The sequence below is a fragment of the Oreochromis aureus genome, linkage group 6, assembly GCF_013358895.1.
Source record: "Oreochromis aureus strain Israel breed Guangdong linkage group 6, ZZ_aureus, whole genome shotgun sequence".
Taxonomy (NCBI): domain Eukaryota; kingdom Metazoa; phylum Chordata; class Actinopteri; order Cichliformes; family Cichlidae; genus Oreochromis; species Oreochromis aureus.
In genome coordinates this window covers 10,065,577-10,082,008 of record NC_052947.1, presented here as the reverse complement: position 1 = coordinate 10,082,008, position 16,432 = coordinate 10,065,577, and the positions used below count along the sequence as shown (strand labels likewise).

The 16,432-nt window shown below is 43.5% G+C and overlaps 1 protein-coding gene and 1 non-coding gene across 2 annotated transcripts; both read left to right on the top strand.

Moving 5' to 3' along the window:
• Nucleotides 1-134: 134 nt before the first annotated feature.
• On the top strand, nucleotides 135-206 carry trnap-cgg. The gene has a single exon. It is a non-coding gene; the product is annotated as a tRNA-Pro (tRNA).
• A 5,031-nt stretch (nucleotides 207-5,237) lies between these two features.
• On the top strand, nucleotides 5,238-8,498 carry LOC116312608 (dynein light chain 4, axonemal). Its single transcript, XM_031730068.2, has 4 exons — nucleotides 5,238-5,414; nucleotides 5,787-5,866; nucleotides 7,222-7,305; nucleotides 7,431-8,498. Exons 2-4 carry the CDS (start codon nucleotides 5,795-5,797, stop codon nucleotides 7,593-7,595), a joined length of 321 nt encoding a protein of 106 aa, XP_031585928.1. The 5' UTR covers nucleotides 5,238-5,414; nucleotides 5,787-5,794; the 3' UTR covers nucleotides 7,596-8,498.
• The last annotated feature ends 7,934 nt before the right edge of the window (nucleotides 8,499-16,432 follow it).

Genomic DNA, 16,432 nt, shown 5'->3' with positions numbered 1-16,432 from the left:
GATGCTAACAATGGAGCATTAAAGATGATTAAATTAAGCTAATAGGTAGGCTGCTTGGAAGCTAAACTGGTCTCTTTATGTCCAACAATAGATGTAGCTACACCAATCTTTCATGCCAACAGCAACTCATCGGTGGCTCGTTGGTCTAGGGGTATGATTCTCGCTTCGGGTGCGAGAGGTCCCGGGTTCAAATCCCGGACGAGCCCCACTTGTTGCTTTGCTCTAAAAAGTTCCAGGGAATCAGGAAAAAGAAGCAAAATGGTTAAATTGAAGGGTTTTATTAAAGTTTCTAATAGTAACTAATCTTTTTGCAACCCCAGTTATTGCCATCTCATGGCACTTCTGCATTGGCCTCACTTTTCAGACACAGAGGCTCCGTCCATGTTTGGTACCATGTATGCCCACAGCTGAATATGAACAAGAACGTGAACATGGCTCAACAACACCCACATGCCACATGTCAATAATGCCTAATTAGTTTAAATTAGCATGTTATATAAAAGACTACTCCCTGTACAGCTGTTGCGAAGGAGGAAATGAAAAAAACAACACAATTTTTTGCACCAGGCTGAATAAACCTGCGTCTGCTGTAAAGCTGAATTGCTTTTTTGGAGCCAGCAATTCATTTTCAATTCAGGTTCATTTACATAGCACCAGTTTCCAATAACAGTCACCAGTCATCAACAGGGTTATTTATACTCTATGGTAAAGACCCCACAGTCTTCTAAAGAAAACCCTAATAACAAAACTTTGTGACCGTAGGAAGGAAAAACTCCCTTTTGACAGGATGAAACCTCTTGGATCAGGAAGAGGGGACAGGTTGGGTGAGGGGTGGCTGTAGCTCAGGAGTTTAAAGCAGGTCACCTACTGCCCAGAAGGTTGGTGGTTCGACCCTTATCTACTCCATTCTGCATGCCAAATATCCTTGGGCAAGATACTAACCCCAAGTTGCATCAGAGTATGGATTTGTGTGAATGTTAGACAGAAAGCACTTACATTGAAAAAGCATAGAAAAAAGTGCTGAATGAGGTAAGTTGTATAAAAGCGCTTTGAGTGCTCAGTTAGAATAGAAAAGTGCCATTTAACATGAGGAGAAACATGTTGTGTTCGTAGCATGTGAACACAGTTTATATCTGCTAAACACAAGCATGTTAGCATGCAAACATTAACATGGGTGTTAACCACATGGCTCTTAGCCATGCATGTGGCTGCAAAGGTGGCTTAATATAAAGATAATTTTGAATTATGAGACTCTGTATGCTTCAATTTAGATGCACAATAGTTTCTTGTGGATGGGATTACTGTGGAATGTTTGGTTTGCAACAACAAACAATGCTTGTATATAACAATGACCATTTGAGGCAAATAAGCACAACCAGCCAAATCTGTGAGAACAAGACAGCGAAAAATTGCTTTTCTTTCTGTCTGAACACACTTTTTTGCCACATTTGTGCTGAAGCTGGCTCCTCAACATAGAGATTTAAGGACATATTTCGAGAGTCATCAGCCAATCACTCAGATGGATAATTAGTCAGTCAGTCAGTGAATCATCTAAGCAGCAAATATTGTTTTTCATTGTTAATTTCTGATTCTTGGCTCCATCTTTCTGTTGATATCGCCTCTGTCACAGCTTGTTAGCAGAGTCACATGGAGTGTTCCTTTCCTCTCCCCAACAGTCTGCTTCCCCAGCTGTTGAATTATAGATACCTTATTACCTCTGTGTAAGGGCGGCATTTTATTATGAAAAACCTTATGTGACACACCACCAACCAGCGACAAGTCTAACACGAGTTTTTACAGTTAATCTTACACCCTCTCAGAATCTTTCTGAACATTTTTTTTCTCATTTCATTCAGGACAGACTTGGCGGGGAGGCGAGCGCCAGTCTTTCTCGTGACTACAGAAACAGAAGATTACAGATGGATTTTATTGTCACTGCAACTCGTGGCTTCATTGTCATGAGCCCTGCAGTCATGCAGCTCTTACAGATCCTCTCATAATTTTACAATTAAGCAGTTATTCACCTTTAATTGCTTTGCTTTCTTTTTGTTGGTCTCATCTCATACTTACCATAAAATATTTACAGTGTGTTTTCCCCTTGTGATAAATAATTTCCTCAAGGTCTTTATATCACCAGCTTTTCACTTGACATAGTTTCAACACACCTTTTGTCAAAAACATCTCCATGTCCTTCTTTCCTTTACTGTGACATTCTCATTTCAGCGTACCCACCAGCCCTCTGGCACCTTTTTTGTGATTTTCTCACTTGGGTATGCAGTGCTTGCTTTCTGCTGCTCAGTGTATTTTTAGAAGCTGTTTCACATGTGACTGAGTGTGAAACAGCTGAGGAGGGTGGCTGTAGCTAAGGAGATGGAGCAGGCGATTCATGGTTCGATCCCTGGCATGTCAAGTAATGTATCCTTGGGGAAGATACTAAACCCCAGTTTGCCACCAGAGCATCCATTGGAGTGTGGATGTGTGGATGTTAGGTTAGGATCTCTTATGCATAGTTGGGGGAGGGGAAAAAAGAAAGTGTGGGTGAATGAGGCTTGGAGTAAGAAAGCACTTTGAGTGCTCAAGTTGTGTAGAAAAATACTATATTAGTACAAGTCTTTTATACCACTCAGCATTTATTTTAATAAGTTCTTGATGATTATGAATGTAATTTTGAATGTATTTAATCCAAATACATATAAAAAAGTAAAGGCCAGCCTTGCTATTGTTGTTTTCATATGCAAATTTGCAAACATAAGTCATGCTGTCATGTTCTTTTTAGAGAGAAGACACTTTTTCCTGGCAGCTCTTCCCAACAAGCCAAACATGTTCAGTCTTTTTCTTAATATGCTGTCATGAACGTTCACATGCTATCTGAGGTCTGGAGAGTCTGAGATGTAGCTCTTGGGTTTCTTGCAGTTTCTACTACATTGAGTCGCCTGATATTGGGGGAAATTTTAAACTCCTGGGAAGATTGTGGCATAAAGCTATCAAACACTCGAATGTTCCAGAGGCACAGGCAGCCAAAATTTGTGCTTTTATACAGGTGCTTATGCTTTCTGTTGAGCTCTTAATCAGCTGCTTTTGATTAGCAGCTGCTGGTTTCCAAGGGAAACAGTAAGGGTGAGTTTATTTTTCTACAGGGCTGCATCGAATCGTGTGAAAACTTAGGGTTTTTAAAAAAAAAAAAAATAACTGTATCATATTTAGATGAGATGGTTGAGTGCTAAGTTATCAGTTCATGCTAACATGCTTGGGTAGCAACGTGCATTATCATTTCCATATAAATGTGCACTCTTTCGGCACAGATAGAGAAAGAAAGAAAAAAGAATAGTGTAATTTCAGGTGAACCTTAAGCACAAAATTTGTGGAAGAAATGTACCACAGAGCCACACTATGAGTCAGAAAACATCCTAAAAATGTTAACATGTTACACCTGGGAAGCACACATCTGACAGTCATAGTGGCCACGCCCCTAATAATGCAAACTTTAGTAAACTTTTGAGACAACTTAAACAGGTGAGTTAAAAAAAGAACCTTCCCATAGACTTGCTACAAAGTGGAAATTGTATTGTAATTTCTTATACATGTGTGTATTAAAGCTAAGCAGTTTAAAATGGGAGTCTGTTGGGGCGCTGAATGCTACTGCCAGCTTCAAGTGGACATTGGGGGAACTGCAATTTATGTTGCCTCTGCTTTATCTCCATCTGTCCACCCAATTTTCAGCTATGTGGGGTACAGATCACATAGTTTATATGCACCTTTTTTTCTGATAAGCATGAAAATTCATTTTTAACCTGAATAATAATAAATGAATGAGACAACATGTGATATAGAGATAGGAGATGTGGTTTGAAAGGTGTAAGAGAAAGTTAAGTAAGGACTGATCCTTAACTTTAAAAAAGAAAAACTTGAGATCTTTGAGAATCATAGTGACCAAAATCATTCTGTGACTCTGAAAACTGTGTGCATTGGTTAAAGGCTTCAAACAAAGAATGTAAACAGAGTCAGAATGTGCTGTCAAACTACACATATCAGGTGCTCAAACTGATGCTGTAACCCAAATGGGTCAATTAGGCTGATCAGAAATCCTGCCAAATCATGTCATAACATAATGCACTGCTGTGCAATTAGTTAATGGCTCGGTGTTTCTCTGAGCCAGCGCACTCCCTTTTCAGAGAAGCGGATAAAGAGGAGGTGATGTGAGGGTTGAAATGTCCCAGCATTTGGTCAACAGCATGCATTTTTCTCCAGAAATTAATCATAGAGACAAGAACAGAGGAGACCGTGAGAGTGGAAGGAGAGGAAGATTATCAAGTGATCTGATTGTTTTTCCTCTCTGGGATTGATTGATAATCCACTCTAATCCACAACAGAGTCGATTATTTATTTATTTTTTAAGATGCTCGGGTTGGTATTTCAGGTTGGATTATACCATAGAGTGTTTGAGGCTAAATGGACAACCAGCAAACGCACCTCTCACTGACAGACAGTGCAATTATTTCTCTTTCAAAGCACTGTGGGGTTTTCTGAGCTTGGGTTTGGTTTTGTCTGCTTGCGGGTGCACGTATGTAGAGCAGACTGACGATTCTGGGTCAAATCAATCCACCTGGGGGATTCCTCGCAGATGTTTCCAGCTGAATGTGGGTCAGAGACTGTCAGAGAGCTGATTAGGATGGATAAAAAAGGTTTTACCCATGCTCTGCCTGATCGACAGGAGAGTGGCCTAATTTAAAAACAGTTATGCATGCAGGTAGACAGTGATGATAAGTGTGTTAGCTCAAGCTCTCTACCACAGTAAAAATCATTTATACTGGTCCAAATCAAGAGACCTTCTGTGTATTTTCCACTAAATGACAGAATTAAACACCTTTATAAAATTATTCTTAAGGTATATGTTATTATAAACATCTTGTATCAAAAAGCTGTTAATAATAGATCCACCTTAACCAGTGTCAGTATTAAGAGTTCTCCCTTTTTCTATATGTAATAAATGCATCAGAAGTAATTACACAGTTACATAGTATTTCTGTCGTTAAATTTTGTGTAGTTTTCTCTTTTTGTTTCCTTTTAATTTTCCTTGCATTTTATGTACATTGTTTAATTTATAAAAAAAAGAAAAGAAGAGTAAAAACTTAAGTTTGGTTACGTTAGCGTTCTCGGAAACGGGAGGGTTGCTTTCCATTTGATTGACGGACTCTCAACCAATAAGAACTCAGCTCGGCAGAGCTGGGCGGGGCCCAACTCCACGGATATCGCTTGTTTAAAATGTCTCCTTAACAACCGAACTGGAAGTCAAACAGCAGAAGTTTTCGTGGGGCAAACGCTTCGTTAGTGACACATCTCCGGGTCACTGCGCATTCATCAAGTCTCGATAACGCACGGCAACCCATAACGGCGCGACGGTGGATCTAAATAAGGCGAGTTTTAGCTAGAAAACAACCAGTGGCATCAAATGTTTGCTATGAAAACATGCTAAGCTAATTAGCCTGTTAGGGCTGCTAACCTGATAAGACGCTGTCCCGTTAACAAACCTGCCGTGACGCGATACCTGTGGACAATGTTTAAGTGTGGAACCGCTTATTATTCTGGTGTGAACTACGATGTGAGACTCCTTGTCGTTAGCCAGCATAGGCTAAGCGATGTTAGCTAACCTCGTCCCCAACACAGGTCATGTTAGCCACAGATGTGAGCTTGCTGTGCATGATAGCCGCTACTCCTGAAGAAGTGACACTCGGTGACACGCTCCGGGGACAGCATTTTTAACGTGCACACACATGCTTTATTTGCAGGAGTCGGAATGGCCGGGACTGGCGAGGGAAAGAAAGAAGAGGCCGACTACAAGAGACTGCACAGCTTCCCTCTCATCAGGGTAGGAATGAAGTGACATTGTTCACCTAGGACCAGGACCAGGAGGTCCTGAGTGTGGATGAGACTTTCGTGATACTGTGGAATAAAAAGATTATGCAGTTGTGAGGCTGCTCGGGTTTAGTAGATGTAGTTGTGATGCATAAGCAGACTGTAAATGAGTGAAGGACTCAGTGAGCTTTATTTAATGTTAAGTTTAAAACAACTACTGCAGACTAAGATGGCTCAGATGCCAATTAGTGTTGCGACAGATCACAGTAAGTACTGTAAGGACTAATTCGTAGTTTAAAGTTGTAGGGTTAAACATGACTAATGCACCACCAGTTTAAAAAAAAAAAGAAAAGCTGATTGGCCTGTGACAGTATTTCCACCAATCACAATTCACCTGTGAAGCAAATCCTCACTAATGAGCAGTTTTGCAGTCAATATTTTCACATTGAGGTCTGCTTAACGACCCTGAAAGAAAGAGGCTGAAAATGAGTAGGAAAGTGGTGGTATGCACTCAGTTTCACTCATCTTTGGGACTAAGAATCAATATGCCTGCACTCAAAAAATAATAATTTAGAAGATACTTGTTATGTAATCGCTAAGAACTTGACAAACGGATTAAAAACCCTATCAGCAGCCATCAGTGTGAAAAAGTCATCTCACGCCCACGCACACAGCTGCCTGTTTAGTTTGCCAGTGGGAAGTTTCTGGTAAAGTTTGCTGCAGGCTGACAGCAGCCCACTGCCGCTGCCATACCTGCAGCATGCAGGGATAAGTGTAAAGGGGGCACAGAACATACTCTGCTGTATTTATTATAAAAGTTTAGTTGGAAATTTAGAAACTGTACATGTCTTAAAAAGTTGTGCTGCACTGTCACTTAAGGACGCCTGTGTAGCTGGTGCAGTGTCATGAACAAGTCCGTTATCTGATGGTGACATTTGCGTCTCGGGGACACAGAAACTGTAACACTCATGCAGGAGTTAGTGTAGTTATACCCGGGAACCTTGTTTTTCTCTTTCTGTGAGAAAACAAAAGAGCACACACTAAACTTCACAATATTTGTTTGGTCGTTAAATACATGCACCCTAGCCAACACAGCAGGCTCAGGTGTGGCTCACACAAGCTGTCGTATTCTCTAAGATTAGCAAACAGCTCCTAAGCACCAACTGCAAAATAAAGCCTGCAGCTATTGTGTCTTCACACATTTGATCAGTCAGAGGACGCTGACTGAACCAAGAATCACAGTGACAGACAGCACTAGGGAAGAACTAGCTTGCGTGGCAAGTTGTCTGACCATATCGAGGGCAGTGCAGTGTTGTTTCTATCTGACTTGTTTACATTCATGTCATAGCTCTGTGTGTTTGTCCTCAGCACACAGACATGCCAGAGGAAATGAGGGTTGAGACCATGGAGCTGTGTGTTACAGCCTGTGAAAAGTATGCCACCAACAATGAGGTGTGTATATTTTGCTCTCAGTCTTGAGTAAAATATTCAGGATGTCTTTTTAAATTTCTCTTGTGTGTTGTGCTGATGGCTAGGGCCTCTGTTTTTCTTTTGTTTTTTCTTGCGGTCTTCCATAGAGTGCAGCAAAGATGATCAAGGAGTCCATGGACAAGAAATTTGGCAGCTCGTGGCACGTGGTCATTGGCGAAGGCTTCGGCTTTGAGGTCACACACGAGGTGAAGAACCTTCTGTACATGTTCTTCGGAGGAAGCCTGGCCGTCTGCGTGTGGAAGTGCTCGTAGCACCTTCTCTGACGTTCTCGCCGGGCTGGAAATAAACCACCAGCTACCATCCAGATGCTGGTTATACTTGTGTTTCGGCAGGTTAGGTCAGGTCGCTACCAGCCACTGTGGCAGGAACCGGGAAGCGCTCGTTGATTTTAAAAATGCAGCGAGAATAGAAGAAAGGGGGTTTTGATTGCGACTTTGGCTGGTGGGCCTAAAAATAGCGTCTCGCCTTGTCTGTCACCGGTCTGTTCCTCTCTGTTGTTAACCATCCGTCTCTCCATTCAGTGCATTACAAAAAAAAGAGTCGAGAACATTTGTGAGCATGCATGTGCAAGCAAGTTCAACTTCTACAACAATTACAGCCAGCCAGGGTCTCCAAAGTCCTTTACCCTCATTCCTCTGCAGGGAGTGTGTGTATGTGTGAGTGTTTTATGTTTGTGTGTGCTGGACACACACGTTTTTGTTTTTTCTTTCTTTCTTTCTTTTCGTTTTTAAGTAGCACCACGTCATCGCCGTGCTCAGCAGTTTGACAAGACTGCGCAACACTAAGCCGTCCACTCCGCCTGTAACTTTACACGTGTCTTTCTCTATCCAACTGCACTAGTGTTTCAATAAAATTTGTAAGATTTTTTTATGTGTACATATTTTGATGCAACTTGAAAACACTTCTTTTTAAGGACCAGTTTCATCTTCTTACGATTAAAAAGGCTCGGAGTCTTCTGAGCCGAACACGGAACCCGACCTCACCTTTTCTCCTCGTTAAGGTGTTTGTTATTATCCCTAATAATATCATCACCCCACTGGGTGATAACAGCAGTGTGATTGTTTTCATGTTGATGCCAGTTTTAATGATCCTTTGCTGGATCATTATGCGTGAAGTGACCTGATTGTATAATAAACTGAAATGTGTAAAACAGAGCCCGACGTCTGCCTCTGTTTTGTTCTTTGCTGTTTCTGCGAGCTTCGTTACAGTTACTGCACAGCATGCTGCAAACTTAGCGGTTACGTTTCTGATTAAATGCAATTTATGAAAAGGAGGTTTTTGTAACGGTTTGAGAGCAAATTGGAACCGTTTGTCCTTGAAATGTAGTCAAGCAATTATACTGACATGAGTGATTGCATCCAGCACAGAAAATGTCATTTCTCTCATGTATCAGTACAAGTGAATATGGATGAATAAAGGAAATATATGCTTCACACAGAGGAATAAAATGGTGCCAGCTGCTTCTGCTTGGCTTTTTAAGAATCGAAAAATACAAAAAGTAGGGGAAAAAAGCTTAAACATGCCAAGGCTTTATGTTCATATGGAAAAAGGAAAACATTTGTGATGGAGCGATGGGGACTTGTCATGAGGGATGGTGAAGCCTGACTCAGCTTTTTGTTGAAGAAGCATTAGTCTGTTTACAGTTTAAATATTTTCCACTAAAGGCAAATGATGTGATTTGTCAGACAAAAGTGAGATGACACAAAGTTAAACTGTCAGTGCTTATGTCCTGAAAGAATTCCTCGTTGCATTTGTCAGGGACATCTAGCTTGTTGCTTCTTCTACAGTTCAGGTATTTCATTTTAAATGCATCAGTGTAGCATCTCTAAAAATCGGTCTCGGTGAAACGCCCCTGGTATACTGCTCTACGGGGCTGCTAAACATGACCGAGCACGGCTTTACAAACAACCCCCACTCCACACACACACACAGCACTTACATGAAACATTTCTCAGGCGCTACATGATCGCTGAAAATGGCTTAAAAATTCAAGCTTGTGAGCACAGATAAGGTTTAAAGAATATTTTCTCTGGCCCGAAAACGACGTATTTTCCCTAAAGGCATGTTGAATATAAACACTGCTCTCATGCTAATGTTAAACTCAGCCCTGAAATGAAAAGTCCGGTGCTCTAAACCCATCAGCCACAAGATTAAAGGTTGATGTGAACAACATTAATAACCTTGTTTCAATGATTTCCTAGGAGAGCACAGGTGCTGACATTTATATGGGTGTTAGTTTTACACTTGGCACAAGCCTGACTAAGCCCACTGCAGTCTCTCAGTGGACTCAAGAACCACAACAAACACTCTTAGGTGTTGACTTGGCCTCCAAAAAATTATCATAAAGCTATTTTTAGAAGTAAAACGCAGCTACTTACATATTTGAGACAAATTACTGTGAGTTGGAAAGCACCAGCTGCAGATGATTACTAACTGTGGCCTCACAAAAGTGAGCCAGTTTGCTCAGTTTTGTGGTAAATGTGTACAAATAATACACTGCTCAGAAAAAATGTACACTTTGAAAATACATCAGATCTCAATGGGAAAAAAAGATGTTGGAGATTTATACTGATATGGACTGGGTAATGTGTTCAGTATGAAAGCATGGCACAAAATGAAAATGGTCAACCAACAGAGGGCTGAATTAAAAGAAAATCAAAGTGGAAAAATTATGCACAGAGTCCTTTTGTTAAAATCTCATTGCAGCAACTCAAAATGATACTCAGTAGTTTGTACTGCCCACACATGCTTGTATGCATGCCTGACAACATGGGGGCATGTTCCTAATAAGATGATGGATGGTGTCCTGGAGGATTTCCTGTCAGATATAGACCAGGACATTGCTGAGCTCCTGGACAGTCTGAGGTGTAGCCTGGCAGTGTCGGATGGACCAGAGCATAATGTACCAGAGATGGTCGGATTCAGGTCAGGTTACCCTGGGGGCCAGTGGTATCAATTCCTCATCCTCCAGGAACTGCCTGCGTACTCTCGCCACATGAGGTCAGGTATTGTCATGCAGCAGGAGGAACCGAGGACCTACTGCACCAGCGTAGGGTCTCACAGCGTGTAAAAGGATTTCACCCTGATACCTAATGGCAGTCAGCCTAGACTGTAGAGGTCTGTGTGTCCCTCCATAGATATGACTGCCCAGACCATCACTGACCCACCATCAAGCTAGTTATGCTGAACTATGTTGCAGACAGTATAACGTTCTCCATGGCTTCTCCAGACCCTGTCCTCAGGGTGAACTTGCTCTCATCTGTGAAAAGCACAGGGTGCCAATGTTAGACCTGCCAGTTCTGGTATTTTATGACAAATGCCATTTGGGCTCCACAGTTCCGGGCAGTGAGCACAGGGCTCAATAGAGGATGTCTGCCACCCTCATGAAGTCTGTGTCTGATTGTTTGCTCAGAGAAATTCACTCCAGTATCCTGCTGAAGGTCATTTTGTAGCTCTGGCTGTGCTTATCCTGTTCCTCCTTGCACAAAGGAGCAGATACGAGTCCTGTTTATTGGCTAAGGACCTTTTGCGGTCCTGTCCAGCTCTCCTAAAGTAACTGCCCGTCTCTTGGAATGGAATAGAATAGCCCTTTATTGTCAGTGTACATGTACAATAAAATTGTGAATTTCCTCTGTGCTCCTGAGACTGTGTTGGGAGACATAACAAACCATCTGGTAATGATACAAATACATGTGGCATCGTGGAGGAGATGGACTATCTGTACCATCAGTAGTGACACTGACCCTAGCCAAATGCAAAACTAATGAAAAAACAGCCAGGAGAGATGAGGAGGGAAAAAATGTCATTGCCCTGCAGCTGTAAAACTATTCCTGTTTGGGGGTTTGTCTCATTGTGGCCCCTTTAGTGCACCTGCTGTTCATTTCATTAACACCAAAGCAGCTGAAACTGCCTTGGTGTTAATGAACAACCCTCTCTGCTACTTAACTGAGCAGATCAATATTCCAGAGGTTTAACTGGCTTGATTCCTTACTCTGATTTAAAAGTGTTCCATTCATTTTTTTGACCAGTGGTTTTAAAAACTCAAAGATGTGAAGCCTGTCTGCCAAATAGGAAGAACTCTGTTGTGACTCAATCAAGTGTCTGTTTGCGTTCAAAGTGTGCAGAGGGCTTTTTTTTGGCTCAGCACTGGAGGGAGGGAAACCGCCTTTATTGACAGATTAGCAGAATCTGGCAGCTTCTGCCCCAGTTTATGTGCACCCAAAGCACCATGACCCCACACTGGGTCAGCCTGCACTCACAGAGACTACAATGCTTGCCAAGCTGTCCTCTTACCTTTGCTTTTATGTCCACACTGTTGTCTGCAGTGTCACCATATTTTCATCTTATGAAGGTAATGGTGACAAAGTGGCAGTGTCTATTTTTCTGGCACTTCTGGTTCAGCAAAAAACAAAACAAAAAGCTGTCTCCTTCAAAACAGAAGTACATTCTAGTTTTAGGGGTTTATATATTAGCTCTAAAACTAGCACACATAAATGGTAATAAAACACACAGTTCTTTTGGGTATGCCTCTAATGTCTCTCTGGAGGCTTTGGTGTTTTTGTCCGCATACCTCAGAGTGAGTTTTCTCTTTTAAGAGGTGAATATCTTTCGTCAAATCTGATTTTTATTTGAAAGCTTTTGTTGAAATGCCAGAAATCATTAAGTATTCCTCAAAGTATGAGCCAAGAAGTCAGCTGGCGCAGTTCTAACAGTTTAAAATATCGCTAATCTCATAGCTCTCTGTTTAATCATATTGGATCAGTTGCAGTATGTATTCTTGATGATCTGCATATTAGGTTTTACAGAGATTTTATGCTGAACACCATTCTTGACACAATCCATTTATCCAGAGTTGATCAGCTATGGCGTATATAGACATATGCAGAGAAGGGATGGTGGGTATATTAGCTAAAACATGCTGAATGTGGAGATGCCCTGAAGGAGGAACAGAGGAAGACCATAGAGAAGATTCATCGACTGGCCTCTAAAATCTATGCATGGGGGGACCACTCTTTAGGGTAGACAGCATTAGTGGAAATTAGCTGCCTTTTACTTATATTCCACTACAGCTAGAGAAGCTGTAGTGGAATATAAGTAAAAGGATTATAGACACTGAAAAAAGGGAAGAAAAAAGAGCAGAAAAGTCAGGATTCTGACATTAATCTCAGAATTGTGACCCGGCTTCAGAAAATGGATTGATGAATGGATAGATAATGAATGTGGCGGGAGCCATAACTGTAATTACAATGGTAATAATAGCTGTGCTAATTAATACAGTGAGCCCATAGAAATGACAAGTACACTTGGCTATATCTTTGCCACAATAATGACTAGATGCCCTGAGCTGTTGCATGCTGAGTTGGTGCAGCAGCTCCGTGGGCTCGTGAGTTTGGCTGTGGCTTGGCTCAGTGAGGGCAGAGGTAGCACAGTTGTCATCTTCTCTGTTCAGGATTCTTTGTGCTCCGTGCTCTGATGTCTCTGGCCACTCACAGTTCTGTTCTTTTGACCTTTAGTCTAACCACCTAATCAGAAACACCTCTATCCCCACTGCCCGTCCAGTGCCAGTCCAACTAAAGGTGCATCTTCCCCACTCAATAAAAGCGTAACTAAAAAATATGCAGTAGACTATTCAATCGATAATTCCAGCAGCATTTTTAACTTCTGATTAGGTGGACAGCCTACAGCCTGCCTCCGTAGTCGCCCACCTCCTCTTCTTTTTTTTTTTTTTTTTTTTTTTTTTTTTTGTCTGTCCCATTTGGTTCTTAAGCCGTCAGAATTGTTGTCTGAAGACCAACAAGGATACCAAATGGATTTATTTTGCCAAATGGATCATCATGGCATTGCCGTATTGGTCCATTTGATCAAACTTTGTTGTTATTATTTACTTTATTTTCAGTTGTTACAGATGGGACAGACATGACTGGGGGATAGGAAAGGAGAAAGAAAGAGAGGAAGGAAAGAGAAAACAGAAGGGAAAGGGACAGTGAGAAAGGGCACTTACAAAGACAAAGAGAAAAAAAAAAAAAAAAAATCTCCTGGATCACCTGTTGAGAGAAAAAAAAGAGAAGACAAGCAAAAAAACCAAACCAAACAAAAACAAAGCAACATACTAAACACAACACCATCACGTTAATCTAGCTGAGTGTGAACAGCAGTAAATACTAAATATTGAAAGTTGTTGTGCAGCACGAGGACAGACAGCGCACAATGTGCTTTGAAGTAGCAGCTAAGAAAGGTGTAGTTTATGTCTCACGAACAGTGAACACCCGTGTGCACACCTGTGTGGATCAACGCGCTTGTATACAAAAGGTTTTCCCATGTAACGGTCTGCTAGAGGGTGTGGAGGCCCATAGCCCGTCCCCAGGGCATGAAGCAGGCATGGAGGAGATCCAGGCTCCAGACATCCAGAGGACCCAGAGTGCGAGAGCCCAAGGAGTACCACCGGAGGGGCATCCGTGCCACCTTCCTGGGAAGGGCTGAGGAGATCCCCAGACGAGGGGTCACCCAGTAGCCACGGAGCAGAAGCCAGAGGGGCTGCACCGGGCGTGCCCGCCGGCTCTGCCGGCAGCCAGCTGTGCCAGAGTGAACGAGTTGCAGGCCCCGGGCCGGAGGCCCGAGGGCCCCCTTGCCCCGGAAGAGGCCTGACCGGCGACAGGCATCGGGCCCGCCAAGTAGCCACGGGAGTGAGCGGTGCATACCTGGCGCCCAGCCCGGACACCAAGAACCACCAATGCACCAACCCCTGAGGGCATCAGCTACCAGCAGGGAGTGTGGTGAGGGGAGATGAGCCTCCACACTTGGAGGGCCTGGGAGTACCCAGGGAGGTGGAGTCTAAGACCAGACCTGACATATAGACACAGATAAACAGGCACACACAGACATAAACATGCTTTCCCACCCTCATGCACACATATACAAACACTCAGCACTCACCCAGCGTGAGGGATAGACATACATAGACATGTACACACAATCATACTCCCCAAACATACTCTATGCCCCGGGTCCAGGTACCCTCGCCCCCAGAGGGGAAACGGCACCCAGACCCAAGAGATGTGACCCTTTCCCCGGGGTGGAGGCAAGCAGACCGCCCCAGGCTCCGCAGCAGCAGGGAGGCCAATCGGACAGCCAACACCTCCTCCCAGCCCCCGCCCGATGGTTAGTAGAGACGGGGGTGTGTGAAGACCCCATACCTCCCTCCTCCCGCTCGTGTGTAGTGTTGCTGCGTGTTGTTCTAAAGTGCATTTAAAACAAGGGAGGGCATGGTGCTGCTGCCAGAGAGCAGCAGGTGTTAGCGTGCCCTCCTGAGAACCCTCAATGTCTACATGGATTTAAAATTGAGAGGTGGGCACCGGCGCCAGAGGTAGGGTTGAATACACAGACCATCCTCTGGACGCCGTTAACGTGATCACCCTCAAGGCCCTATATATATATATATATATATATATATATGTGTGTGTGTGTGTGTGAGAGTGTGAATAATGTGGATGTCTAAGTTGTGAAATAAAATTGAGGCACAGGTGGCCAGAAGGGGACAGAGGGGGGAATGCCTCCCCTGCACCCTGGTGACACACCCGCACCCCAAGGCCCTACCTGTGTGGGTGGGTGTGGTGGAGCGGGAAGAGGAGGCAGCCGGGGATGGGGGAGGAAAAGAAGGAGGGGCAAGATGCCCCTCCCAGGGGCCAGCTCCCGGCTGACCCCAGTAGGCACCCCGTCCTCTAGTACCCACCAAGGCAAGGGAGCCCAGGCCCATCCCGATCGGGGCCCACGGCAGCAGCACCGCTAAGCCCCACAGGACCTGGGGAAGCCCACCCCACCCCACCGCAGAGGAAACTATACCCACCCCAACATTCAATCATCTCCAGACTACACAAGACAACAGACACCCAGGTTAGGTTTATTCTCCACCTCTCCTGTGTCTCTCCCCCACCTGCAGAGTGGACTTCTGCAAGGATGGAACAACCTCCCTGCCAGGATTATAGACACTGAAAAAAGGGAAGAAAAAAGAGCAGAAAAGTCAGGATTCTGACATTAATCTCAGAATTGTGACCCGGCTTCAGAAAATGGATTGATGAATGGATAGATAATGAATGTGGCGGGAGCCATAACTGTAATTACAATGGTAATAATAGCTGTGCTAATTAATACAGTGAGCCCATAGAAATGACAAGTACACTTGGCTATATCTTTGCCACAATAATGACTAGATGCCCTGAGCTGTTGCATGCTGAGTTGGTGCAGCAGCTCCGTGGGCTCGTGAGTTTGGCTGTGGCTTGGCTCAGTGAGGGCAGAGGTAGCACAGTTGTCATCTTCTCTGTTCAGGATTCTTTGTGCTCCGTGCTCTGATGTCTCTGGCCACTCACAGTTCTGTTCTTTTGACCTTTAGTCTAACCACCTAATCAGAAACACCTCTATCCCCACTGCCCGTCCAGTGCCAGTCCAACTAAAGGTGCATCTTCCCCACTCAATAAAAGCGTAACTAAAAAATATGCAGTAGACTATTCAATCGATAATTCCAGCAGCATTTTTAACTTCTGATTAGGTGGACAGCCTACAGCCTGCCTCCGTAGTCGCCCACCTCCTCTTCTAAACACACCGACCTCTGAAGCATGCAGATCCCTCCACTGAGCTGAATACGTTGTGATGTCTCAGACTGCACGCACCAATCCCACACACTCGTGCTTGACCCTGCTCTCCACAGGAGGAGGTCAGGCTTGCAGCTGGCCTCCTTCTTAACCCCTGGTCAACAGCTACACTCAGTAATACAATATAGCAGGCCACAGCCCTGCTGTTCTCTGTAAACTGATTTGTTGTGTAGCAGTCATTAATAAAAGTAATAATCGATGTGAAAAATTCCTCAGATTTTCGTCGAAAACCAACTGTTTTAAGGATGATCCGGTTTTGGAGTGTCACCTTTACAATACCATAGGACAGGTGATCAATCAGCTTCCTGCTGTGCATGTGTAGCATGACTTAACACACTATGCAATATTAATAAAAAAATAATAAACACTTGTAACACTAAAATTTTTCCCTTCTGGTGAAAAAAGCCTCTGTTCTATGCAGTTTATACAGACTGTTCCAATTT